Source organism: Camelus dromedarius, chromosome 13 (genome assembly GCF_036321535.1).
Source record: "Camelus dromedarius isolate mCamDro1 chromosome 13, mCamDro1.pat, whole genome shotgun sequence".
NCBI classification, from domain to species: Eukaryota; Metazoa; Chordata; class Mammalia; order Artiodactyla; family Camelidae; genus Camelus; species Camelus dromedarius.
In genome coordinates, this window is record NC_087448.1 from 69,858,662 (window position 1) to 69,882,377 (window position 23,716).

At 46.3% G+C, this 23,716-nt stretch overlaps 1 protein-coding gene and 1 long non-coding RNA gene across 4 annotated transcripts in view; both read left to right on the forward strand.

The window, feature by feature from the left end:
* The window catches only part of MICU2 (mitochondrial calcium uptake 2), a 71,574-nt gene extending 57,182 nt beyond the window's left edge, over positions 1-14,392 (forward strand). For all 3 annotated transcript variants that reach the window (XM_031465730.2, XM_064493275.1, XM_064493277.1), the window contains 6 exons: positions 2,192-2,257; positions 3,364-3,461; positions 6,721-6,892; positions 10,771-10,879; positions 11,338-11,495; positions 12,972-14,392. In XM_031465730.2, coding sequence (XP_031321590.2) covers positions 2,192-2,257; positions 3,364-3,461; positions 6,721-6,892; positions 10,771-10,879; positions 11,338-11,495; positions 12,972-13,076 — 708 coding nt within the window. In that variant the 3' untranslated portion in view covers positions 13,077-14,392. The remainder of the gene's footprint in view (positions 1-2,191; positions 2,258-3,363; positions 3,462-6,720; positions 6,893-10,770; positions 10,880-11,337; positions 11,496-12,971) is intronic.
* Positions 14,393-17,299: 2,907 nt separating this feature from the next.
* On the forward strand, positions 17,300-21,072 carry LOC135322796 (uncharacterized). The gene is made up of 2 exons (XR_010383713.1): positions 17,300-18,520; positions 18,875-21,072. It is a non-coding gene; the product is annotated as an uncharacterized LOC135322796 (long non-coding RNA).
* The last annotated feature ends 2,644 nt before the right edge of the window (positions 21,073-23,716 follow it).

The following is a 23,716-nucleotide window of genomic DNA, read 5'->3' on the forward strand; positions in this document are numbered from 1 at the left end:
AGATGTATCTTACGTCTAAACATAAAAACTAAAGCCATGAAGCTTCTGGGAAAAAATATAAGAGAGTATCTTCAGGATCAGTAAGTCAGTTACTTAGGGCACTGAAAGCAGTGACCATTAAGGGAAAAAGAGTGATAATCAAAATTAACGGCTTCTGTGTATTAAGAAAATGAATAGGCAAACTGTAGGATAAGAGAAAATATTTTCCAAGCAGGTAATTGACAAAGGACTTGTGTCCAGAATATATAGTAGATCCATACAACTTAGTAGTTAAAAAAAATTAAAATCTAGATAAAAGAGTACAACAGACACATCAGAAGAGAAAATGTGTGAATAGGAGACAGCACTTGAAAAAGTGAGTTATCAGGGAAATGCACGTTAAAACCACAGAGAAGTACTGTTCTTCCAATAGAATGGCTGAAATTAAAAAGGTTGATGGCACCACATGGTGAGGCTGTGAAGGAACCAGAATTCACTTTGGAAAAAGGCTTGACAGTTTCTTATAAAGTCAGACAGACCTAACTGTTCCCTCCTGGGAATTTACCCAAGAGAAATGTTAAAGCATGTCGAAGACAACAGAGGCTGCGCAGGGAAGTTTGTGGGAGCTGCGCTGCACAAACAGTGCACACGCTTAGCAACACGGTGTCATGCGCGTGAATGTGCATCAAGAGGCTGAATCTCGTGCTGAGTCACCAAAACCACAGCAGAGGTGAGAGCTGTGTCTGCTGCCTTGATGGTGGTGGTGTGTTAGGGGGTGTGCAGAGGTTCAGACTCATCGAGATGTGTACATTACCGTGTGCAAGTTTTTGTGTGTTAAGTATACCTCAGTAAAGCTGGGGGAAAAAGAAAAAGTTTATGGCAGCTTAAGTCACAGTAGCCGAAAACTGGAGGCAGTAACGTGAACATCTGTCAGCAGGTGAATGGATAAACAGCTGTGTATTTATTCAAATGGGTCCAGCTCAGCAACAAATGGGAACGTGTCCTGATAGCAGACAACACAGATAAATCACAGAGCCACTGTGCCGAGTTACAGGAGATGATGGCAGACACAGACGACTTGATGCCATTTATTTGAATCTCTAAACCAATGAAAACTGTACGGCCCAGATTTGTGCATTGCAGTGCACGGGAGTCTTCCCCGAAAGAGCTGTGAATATTAATGACGAGTCGGGAGTGGGGGTGGGTGACTAGGGACCACGAGTGGTGGAACATGGGTAAGGCTGCACCCGAGTCATGTGTTGGGGGTAGTTTATTACAGGGTTCTCTCTGCTGTGTTTGAAATTATCCCTAATAAAAATGTTAAGAGGAGCAGTTTTAAGCAAAGTAAGAAATGTTTGGGTGTTGAACATGGCAGTATACTGATTGTCAACTTAGATAAAGGATAAAACAAATAAAAGCTCTTTAACGTTATTCCCTAAAATTGGGGGGGGGGGGCGAGTGTTGAAAAGTCTGAGGGCTTTAGAGAGCTAGAGACAAGCCTTATGCCTACAACAAATGTAGCAGAAGCAGCAACATTTGAGGCAGCCCTTCTCAAACTATTAACAAAGAAGCCGTCTAGAAAAAAATGGGTGGAGATTTTGTCTACATTTAATTTTTTTTAAACTTTTTTTTTAATTTGCTTTCCATGTGAGGACTGGTACAGATGACACTGAACGGTAGGTAGGTTTTTAGCGTGCTCAGTCCTGAGGTACTGTTGACAGTTTTTTAACTGGCAGAAATGTAGGCCTATGAATTATCTCAAAGCTTTATAAATGCATAAAGAGAAAAGGGAAGGCTGTTTATATGATATGAATAGCTTTTTAAGAGCTATACACTTGCAATATGGCCATAAACAATCAGAAAAATTAATTACGAATAAAAATCCTCTTGAAAAATGAGGATAATCATGAAGTTTTTATATAGTGATGCCTTTAGTATATATATATATTAAGTAAGCCAGCTTTCTTAGGAGAAAAAGTGATCCAAATCATAGTAATAACAATGTTAATACTTGTATATCTTTCTCCTTTAATTCTTATGTGATCTAAGAAAAAAACTGATATTAGGAGTTATAATAAAAAATTTAATATTTAATTTAATATTTAACAAATAACTGGTATATATTTTGTAATAAGAACTTAGCATCTGTTTTTAGGTTGTTTTGAGAATTCCGGTAGACACACAGCTGAATTCATGTTTGCACTCTTTTTAGCTGCAGAAGATCATCAGTAAACAGGATGACCTGAAGACAGCAGTAGCTAGTGAAACAGAATGCCAGGTATGTGCAATAAGCCGAACGTTTCCAAACAGACGTTATTTACAGTAGCTTCTCTATTCTGTTTGTTCAAATAAGTATTCCCAGATAGTCCAGAAAGTCATCAGTAACTTGACTTTTCTAAATATTTGAGTAGAATTGCTACATTCACGTGATCCGACCTCAAGAGGCTCCCAGAAGGATGTATGTAGGCAGAATTTTCCTCCCGTCACCAGCTCCCATGTGTTCTTCCAGACAGACTTCATGCGCAAACTCTGCCCCCCTTCCTGCGCCCCCGCTGATGGGCCTGACCGCCCTCCGCGGTGCACCCCCTCTCTGGGTTCCTGCTTACCCTCCACTGAACAGTGCCCAGAAGATTCTAGAAGCCCCCCTCTGCCTGAGCTCCACATGCTGCCAAGTAGCCTGCTTTCCCCCACGTCTTGTCCCGGCTGCCTTTTCACCCCTTAGATTCAAGGTTTTCGTGGGTTCTGTCAGGTGACAGCCACACTGCCTACCGCTGTGTGTGGGAGGCAGGCTGGACCAGCACCTGAATCCAGCGCTTCTCTCTCAAACTATATGGTTTAAACCCTTTTGTTGTTTAGTTGCTGCTGATAATCTTTTTAGTGGTTCTGTGTTATTATTTTTGTTTATTTTCTGGGAGACTGGAAGGAGGAAGGGTCTGTGGATCTGCATCACTCATTACCTTGGATGGAATCCTCACCTGTTAATTTTATCATTAGGAAAAGCTAGCGTTTTTCAAATTTCCAACATTCAGCAGAAGGTCCAAGGCTTTCCTGCTTTGATTCTCTCCATCCTGCTTCATTAGAAAATGCTAGGAGGTCACATTTTGAAATAACTAGTTTCACTATTCTGAGCTCTCTCTTTGGCCCACTCCAGTTGTGCCCACAGCTGAAGTCCCCCTGGAGCGATTCCGGTGTGTTAGCCCTCGGTGTTTTTCTCCTGCTCGAGCGAAGTCCGTAGAGAACGGTGCTATGCAGAGTAATAGAATGTTATTTGCCGTTGTTGTTACGAGAATCTTTTGTGGGTATTGTCCTAGGAGTTCTAGGCTGCTGTGTCCATTTTTGTTCTTGGTTATGATTACCTAAAATTATTATACCCTTTTTTTGTAGGAAACAACAGTGAAAGAACCTGAGATTAACACAACCCTTCAGCTACGTTTCTTTGGGACAAAAGGGGAAAAAAAACTGCATTATAAAGAGTTTCGTAAGTAAGTGCGAATACTTATATTCATTTAGGGAAATTTTATAGGTAAGAGGTAAAGAAACAACTGAATGCATTCGTGCCCCAGGACTGCAGACCGTTAAGCCACATACTGTGCGGAATTCGTCTGAGAGCAAACCCTGTGAAATGTAAACTAAAGTTACTATGCTAAAAAACATCTAACTTACTATGAAAAATAATACTCGTGTATAGACTATAATAATTATATTTAGTAACGTACTATAACAGTTGGTTCTTAATTTAAAACAAACCTGCCCAACTTAACGTCAGACAATGACCATTTCCTATTGCCATGAGTCTTTGGGTCCAATGGGTGGTTCCCCAATGGGGGCAGGGTCGCCCTTCTGGACTGCACAGGCGCACGCGGCGGCCGCTGCCGCTGGTTGGCTGCCCCAGCCCCGGCCCCAGCCCTGGCTCCGGCGCCACCCGGGGGGCTCAACCGGGCAGCTCCGCTCGGCGGCGCAGTCTCCGGGCCTCCTGCACAGGGGTCCACGGCGTTTCTCCGTGACGACTTCTCAGCGGTGCCTTCACAGCCTGAGACGGGTGTGTGTGGATGTGTCAGTATGCAGCGCGGGTGTCTGTCAGTGTTACACCAACAGTGTGTTTACCCACCCTGAGCTGACTGCTTTACCTGTGAAGTGGGCCTAGCACTTACAGGGTGTGAGATGCGGGGCCCTCCTGCCTCCTCAGGTGGATGAGCAGCAGTGGGCCAGCAGTGAGCAGCAGCGAGGCCACCTGAGAAAAGAGGAGAGCTCGAGAAGAGACACAGGCGTGAGGCCCTGTGGCTGGTAAAGGACCTCGGTCCTGCAGAGCTGTAAATAAGCATGAAGTGGGAGAGTGGCCAGGGAAGTGTGTGCCCACCTGGGGGAGAGTTCGCTCACCGGAAGACCCAACTTCAGTTAACCCTGCGAGGGGAGGCCCTGAATGGAGGCCTGGGGAGGGTACCTGTTCAGACGTGCCCATCACTCTCTCCGGATGATGGGTGACAGTAAAGGGAGGACTTTGTGAGGGAGGGGACCGCTGGGATTGCAGGCAAGAAATGGGCTAGCGTTGTGGCAAAAAGGATTTCCAAGTGGGAGAGTTTCCAAGACATAGGAGATAAGATCGTAGGGCTTTAGTGACTGTTTCAAGTTGCTTCTAACTTTAATTTTCCTTAAACAGAATAATTTCATCTAGAATTCTTCCTTTAAATTTTTTTTAATAGGAGTTTCTGTAAATAATAGGCCCTGAGAAATCTGTCATGCCATCATGCAATTAAAAAAAAAAAGGTCCAGTTAATAGAGACTGCTTTAAATGCAGTTTTTCAGGAGCTTATCTCTTGAATAGAGCAGAGTGCCCCTGAAGTTAAAATTATAGGTGTGCTGGGCTAGACTGTGATAATCATAGTATATCTTTAAAATTGTGCGTACGTCATAAAGTAACAAAAAATAGCTTCCCTGTATAATTTTTTTCACCATCATACTGGCCAAATTAATCATCGAAATTCCACAATAAGCATTCAGTGTGCTATTTGCAGCTTTTAATTTGTTTTTATGGGAGTGTGATGGGTAACCCTTCCTCATAAAGAGTTGTTTGCCTTTTCTCTTCCATCCTTTGTCTCAGCCTCCTTCTTACAGCTTCTCTGATAAAGGACATTGTTTTATAAGATACAGCTTGTAAGTCTCTAGGAAAGGCACTGAAGGAGACAAAGTGTTCCCACCTGGGTCCTCGGACTCCTTAGTCAGCAGGAACTGACACAAGGCCAGACAAGGAGTTCAGGGAGGCTTTACTGGGACTCGTGCTGCAGTAGGAGGGAGCGAGAACCGGTGACAGGTGCCCCTGCTCTGTCCCCGAGGGGGTCAGGGCGGGCCCCGGGGGCGGGCCAGAGGGGTGGCTCTACTATAAATTCTTCAGTTCAGTGTTTATGTCCAGTAGCATGTTCCAGACTCTGACGTCATAATGAGATGTAGTTTTAGACTTAGGCAAGGTTATTATCATTAAGCATATGTAATATTTCTCAAAAGTAGTATAATCAGTTGAGAGCAGCTGTATAGTTTAACAGCAACTAAGTTTGTAATATTTCAACCTCAGATGGAGCCCAAAGAAGGAGGAAAGGAACAAGTTAGTAATGCTTTTACTCTGTATTTTCTACTCCTCTAGTCACTGTGCATTCATCTGCAAGCAAAGCCTCCCTTTAACAGTCCTTGCAAGACAGCACTGACTGCCAGCACAGCACACGGAACAGCGAAACAAAGGACAAAGCATATCAGTCAGAGCTTTTGTGGATCAGTCCAAACTTGAAATGCTTCAAATTTTAGATGAAATTCTGCTTTGACCCAGAAAGATACACAACATTGATAAATAAATCTGTGTATCCAGTACATTCAGAAAAGGCTGCGGGTAACAGACTCTTACCTCCCACATAGATAGACGCCTAAAGTCAAACTCCCTCTTCATGCTTTTAAGTTCTGTGGGGTGATCAAAATCTAAAGCAAGTCAATTTTTAACAGCAGCAGTGTTTCTCCAGCTGAACGAGAACATTCCTGTTGGTCTCCCCGTGTGCGTTTCTGTTAAGTTGTGGCATGACCAGTGGTGCGGCCCCCTGGACATGTGGGAAAGTGAGCAGAGGGTCTGCCACAGAGTGAAACTCATGCACATAATGATTCTTCTCACATGATTTAGGTTATAAATAAATGAAGTGCGGCATTTCTGGGTTCTCATTCAAAGAAAATATTTTTTAATCTGATATCCCTTCAACTTGCACCTTTCCCAGGAAGCTGTAGATGACAGTTTGATCAAAGCGCCATGTTGTTTTTATTTAAAAAAATAATATTGAGTCGTACAGACATATGTTATGGTCCAAAAGATTATAAGCATTTTTAGGTAAATCTAAGCTTTTGATGTAAGGCCATTGGTTACACTGATAAACTTTGGTATCTGGAAACTGTTAGGAGCCATTATTTATCATTAATATTCTAAAAGCAGTATTCTAACTGAAATTTGAGTTTCTCTGACTAGTGATGGTTTTTCTGTATTTGAAAAAAATTTATTTTCTGTATAGTCTTGTTTTCTCTGGATGTACCAGAGCAGCATCTTACAGGTTTCTAAGTCTTGAAGTTTATCAGGATGCAGGTTGCCAAGCGTAACTTGCACAGCCAGGTTGGGTGCGGGCCGCCGGGTCAGAGCACTCACCCGCAGGGCCGCAGCCCAGGTCCAGCACATGAAGCCACAAGCTGCTTACATCCATCTCATATTTTAATGTCTAGATTTATGGAAAACTTACAAACCGAGGTCCAAGAAATGGAGTTCCTGCAATTTTCTAAAGGTTTGAGTTTCATGAGAAAAGAAGACTTTGCAGAGTGGCTCCTTTTCTTCACTAACACTGAAAATAAAGACGTTTATTGGAAAAATGTGCGAGAGAAGTTGTCAGCAGGAGAGGTTGGTATCCCTTTTTATTATGCTCATGATGCAGATGAAATAACGCTAATGTATTTATAAAATTAAATAACTTAATTACTAATCAAAACTAAGATTAATCAAAACTAAGCTGCTCTCTGTTATTTGAGTGTAAGATCGAATTGAGGAATGTTCTTCACGTACTGTTTTCTTACTAAGGAAGCGCTGCCTAGGACAGACCCCGTGTAGTGGCCACGACCGTGCGCCCAGTGCAGGGGGGTGCACCATCGCCCGCCACCTTCTCATATCTGGGAAGCTTACCTGGCCGGTGCAGATCCACAGGATAGAAGAGTTAAAAGTGTGAGCGGCGGCCGTTCTCTTTGCATATGATGTGATTACAGGCGAATAGAACCCAGGAGAATCAAACTGAAAAACCATCAGAAGTTGCATTCAGCACAGTGCGTGTCACAGTGCTTCTCTCTCGGGAGCAGCTGTGCAGACGACAGGCCAGAAAGTGTAACAGCGCATGTGTGTGCAGGTGTGTGCGTGTGTGTGTACACAGATACTGCGGGAAGTGATGACTGCTAAGCTGTTAATAATGGTTAGTGTACAGTGCAAAGATTTCAAGTGATTTTTACTTTATTGTTGCAAATTTTTTTTGAAATGGGCATGAGTTTTTATATAATTTTTAAAGCTATCTCTGTAGTGAGAAAAAAAGATAATAAAATATAAGAAAGATGTCATTTCAATAGAGATATATAACAATTAGAAATAAATTTAACAAGAAATACATAGAAAACTCTTTAAAGCCTTGATGGATGTAAAAGAAAACTTACCTAATTACAGAGACATCCCGTTACTGAGTGGAAAATCTTAGCATTACAAACACAGCAGTTGTCCCCTACGTTAGTCTGCAAATGTAGTGTTAAATGAGTCTGAACAGCACAGGTTCTCTGCCCTCACACATCAGGTCTGAAACCCTGTGGCTGACACAGGGGAGGTCGCCTTCTCAGTCATGCTGTTTCCCTTGTGGCCCGTGGGGGACCGGACTCTGAGGCCCCGCCCCTCAAAGCCCCACCATCTGGAAGAAACGCCACCCTCCGAGGCTGCGCAGGAAAACAAGGACTGAGTCACTGTCCAGCAGTGAGCGTTTGAGCCCGGATGTGTCACGTGGCTGCTGGCCAGACAGATGGCATGACACACCTGACTACGTGGAGGAGGGGACGTACAGGAGTCAAGAGGGAACCAGAGCTTCACTGAAAGTGCTCTGGGGTTCTCAGGAGCGGGCCAGACAAGCCACTGGAGTCTGTGAAACTTCGGGGGGCAGGGGTGCCTGGAAATTCCTGCCCCGTCCCCATACTTTTGCTGTGAACCTAAAACTGCTCTAAAAAAATTAAGTCTTTAAAAAAAGAAAACGCTGAGATAGTAAGATGTGTCACCAAATATTGGAACCAAAGTGTTACCAACAGTGAATCTGACTGACAAATCAGTTAAACAGACTATCAAGTCGGAAAGAGATACAGTTACACTGGGAAACTTGGTGTGTATAAACTCAGATTGCGACGAGCTGGGTGAGAGAAGAACCAGGAGGAAATGGCACTGGGACAGTTCACTGGCCATCAGAGGGGTACGTGGACGTGGACCTCTGTCCCTCTCAGGCCTCGGGTGCATTCCGTGCGGGTCAGAGTTAGGAGGAGAACGACACTGAGGACGTACAAACACTGGAGCGGTGTCCTAGCATGCGTGCTAAGCAAAACCCAGAGACTTCCAGTGAAGTGGTTAAATTACCATCTAAAATTTAAAAGTCTGTTGCCTCCCTCATCCCCCACAAACTATACTCAAAGTCAAAGGAAAAAGGAAAAATTAACAAAATGAGGGGAGATACTGGTCTCCCGTTTAATAAGCCAATTTCTTTAATTTATAGTGAGATACTAAAAAATCAGGAGTTGAAGGGTCTTTCTACCCTATTTAATGTATAATGGGGTCTTAAAAATCAATGTGCTAATTACTCAGCGTCTGGACTTCATGTACTTGCAAGACGCGTGTACCACTGCACCTCCTCACAGGCATCGGCTGGGTCAGAGGCAGAGAAGCTTGTCATTCCCGGGTCAGTGGCAGCACAGGCCTCAGGTTTGTCCCCGTCCGCCGAGGCCCACGCGGCGGGTCTGCGCTACAGCCAGGGAGCCTGGGTCTTCCGTGACCGGCAGCGGGCGAAGCTGTCCTCTGCCCTGAGGGAGCCACGTCTCGTTCCGGGCTGCTGACTGTGCCGACGTCCTGGGAGGGACCATCCAGAGCAGAGAGGAGGCAGCCCCGGTCTGGAAGACGTGCAGAACACGCGGCGCGCTGTCTCCCAGCTGCAGGGCCCTGGCGCCCATCAGACGTCTGGGCGGAGGACACAGGGGAGTCCACAAATGACCGACAAATGTGTGAGTGAGAGGTGGTTAACTGTGTTACGGGTAGAACCGTACGGAGGCCAACACCGACGACGTACCACTTCTCACCAACAGTGAAGCAAAAACATCAGCAGCTTTGCACCTAGTGGCTGCTTCGAGGTCATGATGCTGAGAAACAGCCACTCTTGTTTGTGTGGTGAGCGTGAAGCCGGGTGTAGAAGTGTGTGGCGAGGACGCTCCCGCCGTGCGGGTCGGGGGGTGTGCGTTTCATAGGCATAGAACGTTTCCGGAAGGATCCGGAAGGACGCGGGGCTCAAAGAGGGAAGAGCTCTTCTCATTTTTCATTTGTTGTGCTGTTGGGGTTTTTATTTACCATGTGTACATATTCTTCAAAAAGTTAAATTGTAAAAAATAAAATTTGATAAACTCACAAACACTGAAACTTGAATAAGACACCGCATGTGCAGAGGGCGTGGTCCTGAAGGTCTCTGCAAAGAGAAACTTTTTTTCAGGTCAGGAAGAATTTACTTTCAGAATAAGAATTTTTATACTTTTACTTTTTCAGTGGAAAACTAGCTAAAAGGTTTTCAAAAAATTAAAAAAAAACATTTTGTTTGTTTTGTTTTTAAGTGCATAGGTTTTAAATATACTTCAGTTTAAAAAAAAATCAGATGGACCAAGGTTTAAGTTCTGATCACCCCATTCGGCAGACCGTAGGCAACACGCTTGATACCGGGAGGGCTGCCGCCCACGCAGAGGGCAAGGCCGCGCTGCATACAAGCAGGCCCGGCCAGCCCCGGACCCGGTGCCCTGACTCGGGGCTGTGTCCCCGGGTGAAACTGAGCAGAAAGGAGGAGCCGGCCCCCAGCTGGACGTGGTAGCCACCTCAGGCTGCTCCAGGCTTAAACAGCAAGTGTGTGTTCTCAGTTCTGGAGCCTGGAGGCCAAGGTCCAGGTGCCAGCGTGCTTAGTTTCCGGTGAGGTCTGCCCAGCCGGCCAGCAGCTGCCTCCCCACACGGCCATTTCTCTGTGTGCACACACAGGTGAGAGCGCTCCAGCGGCTCCTCCTCCTGTCACCAGGACCTGTCTTGTCAGAACGGGGCCCACCCCAGGGCGTCTTCTAGCCACAACTACCTCTGCACAGGCCCCGCCCCCAAATACAGCCACACAGCCGATGGGGGGAGGGTGGGGAGCGGGGTGGTCAAGGCTTCAGCATGGGGCCTCTGAGGAGACGGAGGTGAGTCCACAGCACAGGCCCGCCTCCTGGCACCCTGCGCTCCTGGCTCCGGGCGGCCCCGCTGGCACAGCGTGCAGCTAGACCCAGCGGCCCCGCTGGGTGCCCCCCTGGGGCCCCTCCTCTGCTCTGAAATCTGTAGTTCTGTTCTTACTCTGCATCTCAGAATTTCTGACAGGCATGCTTAGAAAGATACAAGTTCGTAGACTTGATAGAAAAGAGGACTCACATTATATTCTTAAGATTATCATATTTACAAAATTGTAATAAAAAGTCACTTTGTTATTTCATTAGAGCATTAGTTTGGATGAGTTCAAGTCCTTCTGTCACTTTGCGACCCACCTGGAGGACTTCGCCATTGCCATGCAGATGTTCAGCTTAGCTCATCGCCCTGTCCGGCTGAGTAAGTCGTGCGAGTCATTCAGTGTCGTCGTCTGTACGCAGTGTTGCTCTCTTCTTTAAGTAGTTATACCAGTCAGGGACCACTTACGAGCAAGACAAGTGATCGGCCATTCAGTCAGTTCAGTGTGAGGGTTCTCCGTGTTTGGCACCAGCACTCATGTTTCAACAGTCACCTTACCTGCTTTTACTTTCTAATTTTTCTGCTGAGAAGCAGAAGGAAATATTTAAATATCTGCGTTCAAAACATCGATGAGATTAGAATAACCTGCTTATCTTGCGTTTACTTCCATGACATTTCTCAGCTAAATTTATTATTTGAACATGTTCTTGATGAGTATTTTTGTTTTTGTTTTACTTCCCAAATAATAAGTATATAGATGTTTTTGCTTCTCAAATAATGAGAATTTAGACTTAGACTATTTTACTTGATCGATGAGCTTTTGCATTTTCTCTCTGTAGCGGAGTTTAAGAGAGCTGTGAAGGTAGCCACGGGCCAGGAGCTCTCAAACAATATTTTGGACACCGTCTTCAAGATCTTCGATTTGGATGGTGATGAATGTCTCAGTCACGAAGAGTTTCTTGGGGTGTTAAAAAACAGGATGCATCGAGGCTTATGGGTAACAGACTTTGAATAATTACATGCTTTTATGTCATTAAGTGAACAGAGTTTGAGGAAATGTGTAGTCCTCAGTGGGGTTCTCATTTTCTAAGGAGATTACAAGCTCTAATTACAACACTGAAATACCTCCCACAGATGGGTCCACCATTCTTCTTTGCTTTTTTTTTTTTAATGTATGAATCTAACCAGAAACTACTATTGAGAAATCATAGCCTGGAATTTTGCTCTGGGCTCCGTACGTGGACACCTATGTCCGGGCCCCAGCTGTGTCACTCACTAACTGCCAGGTCTGGCAGAGCCACTTAATTCTTCTGAGCCTTGGATTCCTCGTCTGCATAATGAGGACAGTGGTGGAACCTGCCAGAGAGTTATTATGAGAATTAAGTGTGAAATATTTGGTGGCTGACACACGTGAGTAAATGTTGGCTGGTGTCCTCATTCACTCAGACTCGCATGGTGGTCTGTGACTATGGGACAAGTCAAACTCAGAATTTTGTTTAGATTAGAATCTGCTAGAAACACACAGGGACGCAGCGTGCAGGTTGAAGACGGTGGTCCAGGAGGACTACCTGCCACGTCAGTAGGTGATCAGCCAGGACGGTGGAAGGGAGAACCAGAGAAAGAAGCTGGAGGGGTCATGAAACAGTTGTTTATTACAACCTAGAGGAGCAGGTTCATCTTCCTGCTGCAAACACCACTTACGAAAAATGAACAAATGCTAGTTTCCACTAGCAAACGTGTTTTACAGACTTGTGGTTATTCATCATTAGGCATCACATTCCTGGAAATTCAGCCGACCTTCCCAGATAACAACTTAGTGTCCTCAGCAGCCTCTTTGCCATTTCTCAAAAAAATGTGTTAAACAGGAGAGCTGCCCGTCGGTGGTAGGAGAGGGTCACAAGTGCCCCTTGCAGTAGGCCTGCGCCTCCGCCCGGCGGGCCCCGCAGCGCAGGGGCCACGTGCTGTCTGGCCTGTGCTTCCCGCTTAACTGGCGGGGGCCGTGACCGCGCCCACTTGTCTGAATTGTAGTGCTGCTTCTTCAGACTTCTCAGCAAGTGTATGGTCACCTATAGTGTCTTCTAAGTTTTAGCCAAGGTTAAATCAGAGTTTAAGGCTTGCAGTTTTTATTCCACATAGCTAAGTTCACAAAAACCAGAAATGTTATAAAACATTATAAAAGGAAAAGAGTATCAATCACATTTTTAAGCCAATGTATGAAAGAGACCACCCAGGGTCTCTGCCGTCTCCTTAGGGAGGATGCTGTCCGTTCCATAGTAGCCGGAGGGTGTTCTTACCTCACGTCCTCTTCTCGCCTTTCACGCTTACTTTACAGCTTGTGTTGCGATCAGCTCTACCCCGGAATCCACCTCAGGTACCTTCGGAGTCACGGGGGGAACACACAGCAGCGAAGTGCATGTGAACCGTGTTTAACTTTGCAGACAGTGACCCTCTAATTCTTACTTTTGGTTCACAGGTACCACAGCAACTAAGCATTCAAGAATACTGGAAGTGTGTGAAAAAAGAAAGCATCAAGGGAGTAAAAGAAGTCTGGAAACAAGCTGGCAGAGGCCCTTTATAGACAAGATAACATGGGAATTGCTTTGCTCCGAGAGTCAGAGTTGGGGATTTTTTCCAAGTCCTGGATGTTTATGGTCCAAAGTCCTCACTCTTTTCCTTTGTGATATAAAGATGCCTCGTCTTTGCTTCTGATTCAGTAGTTTCTTAGTCCGATTTCATTAAAGAGCTTAGTAAAAAGAAAAGAAGTGTTCTTTTACGAAGACAAATAATTGGATTCTGTCAGAAGCCTGGGGTTGAAATAAGGCTTTGACTTTGATAAGATGGAACACCTAGTACTCACTGATTTCTCAGCACCGAGTGTTTTCTGGGAGAGTCCACAAGTATCCGCCAGAAACGTCCCTGACACACGAGGCCAGGACCCAGCCTGCACGCCCTGGAGGTCCTGTGAGGACCCGTTTGCTTCAAACACTTCAGGTTTTCTCATCTGCACCTTACATCTCATGAATTCTCGTGTGTTTTATTTCAGGGAGCTGTGTGTTAGTTGTCTTAAAAAATAATATTTAAATTTCAGGATTCTATCTGGAGACAGAACCAACTATAAAGATAAAAAATTACAGAGGTGCGTTTTGCATTTTTATATGTGCTGTTTTAAAACTACTATTTTTAACGAAATACTCTCATTCATTGACAACCTCACTAGTTTGTATTCTTGAAATCTAGTGTAATTAGGAGAACCTTGATCACAAGATAAGGGTCTCTTGAGATATATGGGCTATGGGTAAATGTTTAAAATGGTACTAGAAATTAATTGGCATTAATTGTAAAATGGCATATTTTAAACATGGCAAAGAAAAATTATTTTTTAATATGCTTCTCAAATAGGACTACTGCAGATACTTAAACCGTGGTCCACTCGGGATAAAGAGCTGATTCCAAGGTGGGGCAGGGGAGGTTCAAGATGAGCCTGGACCGTCAGAGGCGAGGGGGCGGCACTCTTGGAAGATGAGGGCCAGCCAGGAGTGGGGTGGGCGGGGCATCCTGGCCGGGTCTGGGACAGCTTGAGCATCACAGCGATCAGTGCAGGGAGGGATCGCAGCCTGCTGAATGAAGTGAGAGAGTTCATGAGCTTCCTCCGCAAATTGATTGATTGACTGACTGACTATCCGACTGACTGATTGACTGATTGATTGATGGATGGAGTAAGAGGAGCCTCTCCTTACCATTGTGAAGGGATAAGGCCTTGTAACATGTGAATGAATCTGCTAACTTGGAAGGCTCTCTTGTAATTTAATGGTTGAGATTGACAAGTGGTGGTAAAAGCTTTTGTCCAGTTATTTTTAAAAAATCACCAATTAGATAAAAAATTGTTCTAACTCATTATTTTATAATTAATTTTTATTTATCTTATTATAAAAACCAAACCAAGAGAAAAAAAAAGACAATGCTAAAAAAATAAAAGTACAGGCCTGCCGCCCGCACCCTTTCTCTGTTAGCCACAGAAATGCCATCTGACTCTCTTTGCCTGTCTGCCTGGCTGACGTTGTGGGTGAAGATCAGGATATAAAAAGCAAAAAGTTAGGGGGTTTTCTGGTGTCTTCAGTCTCACCATAACCGTTCCAGCCCCTCGCCTGGCACGGCTCTTGCTGCCCGCCGATCCCTGTACCCCACCTCTGTGGGGCTGCTTCCCCTGTGCACCACTCCCCCAGCCCATGCACTCGCCACCCCTCCTGACCACAATGCATTTTCCTTTCTTGTCCTGGTGAAATTCTGGGTGTCAGATCCCTGTCCACAGATCGGGTTTGTCTCTGCCAAATGTACATCAGAGCTGGAGCCATGCCTCAGTCATGTCTACATCCCAGCCTGGCAGGGTCAATCCCACATCCTGCAGATGCTTGTTGAATAAAAGGAGGAGGAGAAGGAGGTCAGATGGCTTGTGAGACCTGCCAGGTTGCAGGTGACGAAAAGCAAAGGGTCCTGCTGTCACAGGACCTAGAGTCTAAAGTGAAGATGACGTTTTAAATATTCAATGCAAATTGAGACAAAAAAATGGAGCACTGCTGGGGAACGAAAGAGTAGCCTTTCTTAAGCCAGAGTGTTCAGGAGGGTGAGAGAGCAGCTTTCAGTTCTTCAGAGTCAAGAGATGTTCTACCACAAAAAAAAAGTCTGAAAATGAATCATTCATTTTTTGTCATTATCATGTAATTGCTGCAAAACAACCTGGTCCCATTTGAAAAGAATCTGGATCACCTTTGTGTGAAATAAGCAATCTGGACTGGACGGTGTCTCTTCTCCGGAGGCGGGAACACCGACTCGGGAGCACTGGCCTTCCTAACGCCCAGGTCCTAAGGTGTGAACGCCAGTTAACGAAGGGGCTCCACGTAATCAAGAGGAAGTGCGTTAGTGCGGCCGGGAGGCTTGTCTCAGGAGCTGACCCTGGGCTTCCCTTGGAAACCATGCCAGCAAGAAGAGAATGGAATGAAATATTTAAGAGAGTTGAGAGAAAAAAGCCCACCAACCTAGAATTCTGTATCTGTCAATATTCCAACTCAAAAGCAAAGCAAACAAAAACTCAGGACTTTCTCAGAGGAATAAAAATTGAGGCAATTTGTCACTAGGATACCTGTTTCACAAAAAAAAAAAAAGTTACATTCTTCAGGAAGAAGGAAAATTACATAGCTCAGAAACTTGGCTCTACATGAACAAAAGGGGGGCTTTAGAGAAGGAATAAATGAAGGTAAAAAATAAAGTATTTTGTTTTTCCTATTTGGGGGGCAGGTAATTAGGCTTACTTATTTTTAGAGGAGGTGCTGGGGATTGAACCCAGGACCCTGTGCACGTTGAGCATGTGCTCTGCCGCCGAGCTACACCCTCCCCCCGTTTTTCCTTCTCTTAACTGATCTAACAGGTAACAGTGTGTTCGGGATAAGCATAGCAACAACGTAGTGGGCGTCACAGCTCGTGGGCAAGTGAGGTGAAGGGCGGCCGTGCTGCGGGGGGGGGGGGGGGTGCGGAATGCCCTGCTTTAACGGGCCTGCCGCTGCTCCGGAGGTGCATCCCCCGTGTCATTGGAAAGGACGAGAGCTGGTTGTAAACGTGCACTGCAAACTCCAGGACGCCCACCAAAGAAATACGTGGCCGGTGAGGCTGCTTCCAAAGCGTCCCACGGCAGTGAAGGCTGGACCCTCACCAGGGTCCCGAGGCTCCGACTGCCCCGCCGCTGACTCCGCACGCAGCCTCGCCGTCTGCCCCCCTCCCTGCTCGGCCGTCGCAGCCATCCCGTTCTTCCCGCAGCCCCCGAGCGCTCACTCCGGCCTCAGGACGCTGACGCTTGCTGCGTGCGCGCTGTGCTGTTCCGACGCGGGTCCTCCCTGGCCTCGCTCCTCCCGGCGGCTCTGCGCTCTGCTCGGTTACGCTGTCCCAACGAGCGTCGGGGACCAGCCTCCACCCTTGCTCTGTTTCGTTTCTCTTCACAGGACCTTCTCTCCCAGAGTGCATGTGTATGTATTTTTAATCTGGCTATTGTCTCCATCCTACTAGAATTTCAGTCCTGCAAGAACAGAGAATTTCTCTATTCACCACGGTGTTTTTGGTACCTGATACAACACGTGACACGTGGTGGCTGCTCAGTAAATATTTTTGAATCATGAAGAGATAAATAAGAAGGAGCTATGGGCCAGTCGTGAGCGCATAGGAAGGACTTCCCAGACAGAGCGCGGCCCGCCCAGGAAGCGTCCTCCTTTCCAGACAGACGCACCCCTGCTGCAGGGCACCAGAGCCGGCTGCGATCGGCCCCTTGCTTTGGTTTTCTGTTCACCAAGCAGCCTTCAGAAGATCTGGGTCCACACCGTTTGCTCACAGGAGAGGGGCTCTGGTCAGGCCAGCCTCCCGACCACGCAGTGACCCCGACCACGCGGTGACCCTGACGTGGGCCCCCACCCCTTGGACGCAGCCGCACTGAAACCGCTCTGCAGGAGGTCAGACAGGAGGAAGACGGTCAGGGGGCAGCTGGGACCGAGGAGGAACCACCAGCGCTCTCCCCACTGCCGTCTCTGCTTTTGCGTAGCGAGTCCGTTCTCCAAGGCGCGAGCGCCCGAGGAGGCCGGCGCCGCCCCCGGTGGAAGCCTGACTCGCCTGCGGACGTGCTTACCGCTCTCCAGCCCCGTCTCTGGCCGCCGGGTTGGGTGGAGGGTGCGGGGTCCAGGCCCCCGCAGGCTGGAGGGCGGCCGGCGAGGCCGTTTACTGGGGGGGGGGGGGGGGGGCTGCTACTCCCAGAAGAGTTTAAAGGGTAGACTCTTCCTCCCCACAGGGAGAGGCTGGCGGCTCAGGCCAGCCCGGGGTCTCCGGGGCCAGCAGGGCGGACTGCCTCATCGCCAGAGGACCGGGTCAGAGCGACAAGTAGGTTTCAGGAGAACTCTCAAGAAGCTGGCCGCTGGCGGAAGAGGATGCTCCAGGGACTATGTCCTTAACGCTTTGTCAGCAACAGCTTTGACAGCGAGCAGTGAACCAGCAGCACTGCAAAAGACTTCCCTTTGATCTGCACGCTTTATTTTCTCCTCCTGTTACTAGAGCAGTTTAGCCTTCCATCGGGGGCCGGAGGTGAGCCAGCAGGGGGGCGTGGGAAGCAGAGAGGAGCCACCAGGCCCTCTAGTCCTGGGCGGGCCTCTCTCAGCCCGCAGGCGTCCCACAGCCCGCCGTCCCTCTCCTCCGCCAGGTGAGCTGGGGACGAGGAGCGCCCGGAAACCTCGTCTTAGCGATGCGGGCGGCGTTTCTCCAGTTGGCGTTTCTGCCGGCTTGGTACCAAAGAAAAGCAGGACCTGGACAGGCACGTGCACAGGGGGATCCGCGGAGCCGAGCTCGCGTCAATCTGGGACAGGGTTTCCACCCCAAAGCAGGGCTCCGGGCCTCGGAGAGCTGTGCCCTCCTCTGTCCGCCACCGTGGCAGGTGTGTGCCGCTACCCTGTAACGGGTACGTGCATTTTAAGGAAATTTCCCTGATCTTCCCAGGGAAGTACCAGGCAAATAGCAGAATCAGAGTTTGATGCCAATAAGGACACACAGAAGCTGACCGGGCAGCTCGGGGCGAACGAGGAGTCAAGGTGTGCTTAGCGGAAATGGCACATCCTCAAGAGCTGGGGGCCGACTGACACCAGTGTCACCCCAGTGCCGCGGGACAGCTGAGACCAGAAGATGAGATGCAGGGAGAAAACCGCGCTGAGGAAAATAAGGAGACTTGCCTGTGACCTGCAGCAGCGCCGCGGCTCCTTGAAGGCGCAAGAAGGCAACGCAGAGGGTCCGCTAGATGGCGCTCCTGCCTTTCCAAACGGTTCTCTCCTGGGGCCCCACGCCTGATGCTTAGCAGAGGCCGCGCGAACGCCCAAAGTACGGAAGATTTCCAAAGTGACTTCCCGACTGACGAGCACGGGAGAGACGACGGACTGACACGCCTGAGCTGCGTCCCTCCAGCTCTTAGAGGGGCGAGGACGGTGCTACCACAGCTCCCATCAGGTGCGGTTTGTGTTTGGCTACGTTCTGCGAGGACTCTGGACGCCGGTGACGGGCTGTAACGGGGTGGGAGGGGCCGTAACGGGTTGGGAGCTGTAACGGGGGGCTGTAACGGGGTGGGGGGGCTGTAACGGGGTGGGCTCCTCCTTCAGCACAAGCAGCGTCAGATCCCTGTGCTCACCGGCTCCGCCCAGCACTGCTGGTGTGGTCTTCCGTGCATGAGAGCTTTCCCTCCAAGAAGATGGAACGGGAGAAAACATTTTGCTTATAACATTTATATCACCTGGATTTACGTAAGATTTAGACATTCAATTCTGGGAGACAATGGTATTAATTAATAATTCTTTTATTTTGCAGAATGTCAGACGTGCTCTCCCAAGTGATAAAATTTTACGACCCAAAGAGAGAATTAAAGGAATTTTTATTGCAGCATCATTTCAAATAAAAATTCTGAAGTGACTTGAGTGCCGAGCACCATGAAAGTGGATAAAGAAATGGTGCCAGAAGTTGTACAAGGGGCTCCAGGCGGCAGTTAACACGAGGATGCTCAGATTAAGTCCCATGACCTCGCCGGTTGTGAGCCATTGTCTCCCTGCGCCAGCCCGTCCCTCCCTCACGCTCTGCTTGGTGACGCTGGGACGGGCGTGCCCTCCGCCGCTGTCCTGCCAGGTCCCCACAGCCTGCACCCTGGCAGCACTTGGTACCACCGCCCGCTGGGCTCGCAGTGGAAGCAAAACAGATCTAATCTTTCCTTTAAAAGTTCACAGTCTAGGGAAACGATCTTTGATTTAAAAATCGTACGTAGGAGAGGTACCTGAGCGTATGAGACAGGACTTAACGTGGACAGGCTGACTACGAGACAGTTCCAAACGCTGAGCCCTCACGCACATACGCACACAGATAAACACACACCCAAACACGCGCACACGCAAGCGCTCGGCATGTGCGCCTCTCCCATCTGGAACAGCACGTCCACTCCACCTCCTCCGCCGGAAAAGTCGGTTCGCAATCCAAAGCGATCATAGAGAGATCACAGCAGTGGAGACAGCAGCGCTGTGTGCTGTGTCCTAAAAACCCGCTCTTTTCTGGCGGGGAGCCAGTCAATGTTTCCAGTGGCAGCAGCCAAGCCCAGACTTCCCTGCAGCCTCAGTGCCTTCAGTAACAGTCACCTGGGCTGATGAGTGAACTGGTGGTCGGGAAGCTTTCTGGGGACAGATCCCATATGTGCACACACAGATCCCACCCAACCAGAAACTCGCAGTCATCAGGGTCAGGGCTCTATCTGTGATCCCACTGTGACAGCTGCATCTCTGGACTCCCTTTTTGGCTGCATTTTATTAGTCAACAAACAGATCATTAGTCAACTACACAGCAAAGAAAAAGAAAGGCCGGCTCAGCCCAGTCCACTGATGGATGTTCAAATTAGTGGGAGAAACTTTACAGAGAAGCAGGATATTTGCATAGCCTCAGAGTACCTCCTCCAAATACTTACCCAGTACTGTGATGCTGGGAACAGATGTCCACAAATTCCTTGACATTCCTCCCTCCCGGAGGTAGAATTTAATTCACAGAGGAGAACTGAAGATGAGACAGAGCAACTGAGCTGCTCGTGGCCCTGAAGGAGCCTCCAGTCCCCGAACTTAGAGCAGAGGCTGGCTGAGGGCAGGGTGTGCTGGGAGTGAGTGAAGGAGGATGAAGACGCGGGAGGACTGCAGGCGGGGCGTCTGTGGGGGCAGAGCAGGCCGGTGGCTGGCGGGGCACCGCAGGCCCAGGACTCACCGGAGACAGTGAGAAGGCAGGGGACGCAGGGATGGGGGGCCTCCAACCCACTCCTTCTCTCTCTCTTCTGATTCAGCACTGAAGGTCAGAGGCTGCCACTTTCCCCCACTCTCTTGATCCTAAAGCAAGATTCGGCCCTTCTGAAGTCCTCAGAGGAAATTTTTTCTCGTTCATAGAAATAGGGAAACACAATTTTATGTTTGTGTGTGTGTGTGTGTTTCAGCCTAGCCCCACAAGCTTAAAAGCCAGTGGTCAGATTCATTGCCACTGCTGAGAAAGCCAAGAGGAAGGCGTGTCTTGCATTTTTTTTCATTGAAGTATATAGTTAGTTTACAATGTTGTGTTAATTTCTGGTGTACATAATATTTAAGTCACACATAAACATGCGTATCTCCCTTTTCATATTCTTTTCATTATAGTTACGACAAGATATTGAGTATAGTTCCCTGTGCTCTACAGTAGGACGTTGTTGTTTATCTATTTTGTATATAGTAGTTAGTATCTGCAAATCTCAAACTCCCAATTTATCCCTTCCAACACCCTACCCCCTGGTAACCATAAGTTTGTTTTCTATGTCTATGAGTCTTTTTCTGTTTTGTAAATAAGCTCATTTGTCTCTGTTTTAGATTCCACATATCAGTGATGTCTTGCATTTTTAATGATGACAATAATTACCACCTATCACTGGGCAGCAGGCATCATCCTCATCTCAAAAATGGTCCTAAAAGTATGACATGTTTTTGTAGAACTGTGAGAAATAAACAAAGCTGCTAATATTTTGCTTCCAGTTTTCCCACATACACTTTTTGTAAAAAAATAAAATGTAGTTTTACATAATACGATAAATACTCTGTTTAAATGTATTGTGATTACTACTCAAGATGGTTTTAACTTTCTCATCTCATATCTGTTCATCTGTTTCCAGTCCTATTTTGTTGCTTTTTCCTTCTTCTTTTCTATCTTCTGTTAGTCAGACTAAGTTTTCTCTATTTTCTTCACTGCTACTTTGTTAAAAACTTAGAGATGATATTTCTATTCTTTCAGTAAATACCCTTCTTCCAATGTATGTACCTAAATATCAATTTTTCTAACAATGTCTAAAGTTATTCAGTATTTCCCTCCAGCTCGTGAGTAAAAGAATCTTAACGTCTAGTTATCTCCGAGCACCCTCCACTCCCTCACCTGGTTATTTTGACCAGAATTTTCTTTTTACTCTTTTAAACACACAAGAAAGTTGTTTTAGGTTTTTCCATTAATTGCAATTACATTTACAAAGATATCTCACCAATTTCTGTGTTCACTACTGTTTATTCTTTGCAAACACCTTCCTTCTTTGTGATGGCTATTCTATGTGCTCAAATACAACTCCTAATAGTTCTTTCAGTGGGAGTCTGTAGGTGGTAAACTTTCTTAGACTTCATGTCTGAGAATGTCTTTGCTTTGCCTTCACTCTTTTTAAAATTGTGGCAAAATAGACATAACATTTTCCCCTTTTAAGTGTACAGGTCAGTGGCATTAAGGACATGCACGTTGTTGTCCGGCTGTCACCACCATCACCTCCAGAACTTTTTCACCTTCTCCGCCTGAAGCGCTGTATCCATTAAACAGTAATTCCCCCCCCCCCCCGCAGCCCCTAGGAACCACCGTCTACTTTCTCTACAAATCTGACTGCTCTATGTACCTCATGTAAGTGGATTATATGGTACAGTTGACCCTTGAATGATACGTTTGAACTGCACAGATCCACTAATACATGTACATTTTTCGCTAGTAAATACTACAGCACTACACAGTCCATGGTTGGTTGAATCTTCGGATGCAGAGGACCCTCAGATATGGAGGGCTGCCTGTAACTTATATGTGGATTAACCCTTTCACTTTTCAAGGGTCAACTGTTTTTGTCTTTTTGTGACTGGCTTATTTTACTTAGCATAATAGCTTTAAGATTCATCCACGTTGTGACATGTGATAGGATTGCTTTCCTTCTTAAGGCCGAATAATATTCTACTGTATGTATGGAGTGCATTTTGCTTATCCATCATTTGACAATGGACACTTGGGTTCCTCCCACCTTTTGACAATTGTGAATAATGCTGCAGTGAACATGGGTTTACAAATACCTGTGTGAGCTCCTGCTTTCCTTTCTTTTGGGAATATACAGGAAATAGAACTGCTGGATCACATGACAATTCTATGGTTAATTTTGGGAAGGGATTGCCATACGTTTTCTACAGCAGCTACACAGTTTTATATTCCTAACAGCAATACACAAGGGTTCCAAATTTCTCCATATCCTCAACGCTTGTTATTTTCTGCTTTTCTTGTTGTTTTATAATAGCCATCCTAATGGGTGTGATGTACTTTCTCATTGTACTTTTGATTTGCATCCCCCTGATGATTAGTGATGTTGAGCATCTTTTCATGTGCTTATTGGTTATTTGTATATTTTTGGACAAATATCTATTTAAATCCTTCGTCCATTTTTAGATGGAGTTGTTTGGGTTTCATTGTTTTTGAGTTGTAGAGGTTCTTTATATATATATTCTGCATAGCAATCCCCTATCAAATATATGATTTGCAAACATTTCTCCCGTTCCATTGGCTGCCTGTTTACTCTGCCTTTGCACTTAAGTGATCACTTTTCTGGTATAAAACTTAGGGACACTAGGTATTTTCCCTCAGCACTGAGAACACTACTTCATCGTCCCCTGACGTCTCTTATCACTGATAGGAAGTCAGCCATCAGTCTAATTAGCGTTCCTTTGGTAATATGACTTCTAGCTCTGGAATCTGAAAAATCTTAAAGATTTTTCTTTATTTTAAATGTTGAATAGCTTCACTACTTTGTGCCTATGTTTTCCAGACATGTCTTTCTTCAACTCTGGAACATTCTCAGATTTAATCTCTTCAGAACTTGTTTCTTTGACACTGCTTTCATTCTCCTTCTGGAGCACTTATTATAGATGTGTGTTGAAGTCTGCCAATGTAGCTTCCATGTTTTTCATATTTCAAAAAAATGTTATTTGAGTAGTGTTCTGGATGAATTTCTCAGCAGTATCTCCCAGCTTGCTAAGTCCCTCTTCTCCAGTGTCCAGATTAGAATTTATCTTGTCTATTGAGCTTTTAATCTGACAATATTTTAATATTCTGAAGATTTCTAAAATCTTATTTTTTAAATCCACCTATTCTTTTTCTGTTCATTATTTTGTTTCAATTTTTTTTTGTTCCTTTTAGATGGAAGTTATTCTTTCACTCACCTCTTTGGGCATGCCATATACTGTTTGTAAGACTGCTTCATAAAGTTGTTTTATTTTGAGTGCATTGGAGTTCTTATAATTGATTTTTAAACTGTGTCTCTTTGGGGGGTAATTAGGTTTATTTATTTATATTATTTAACTGTAAGTACTGGGGAGCGAACCC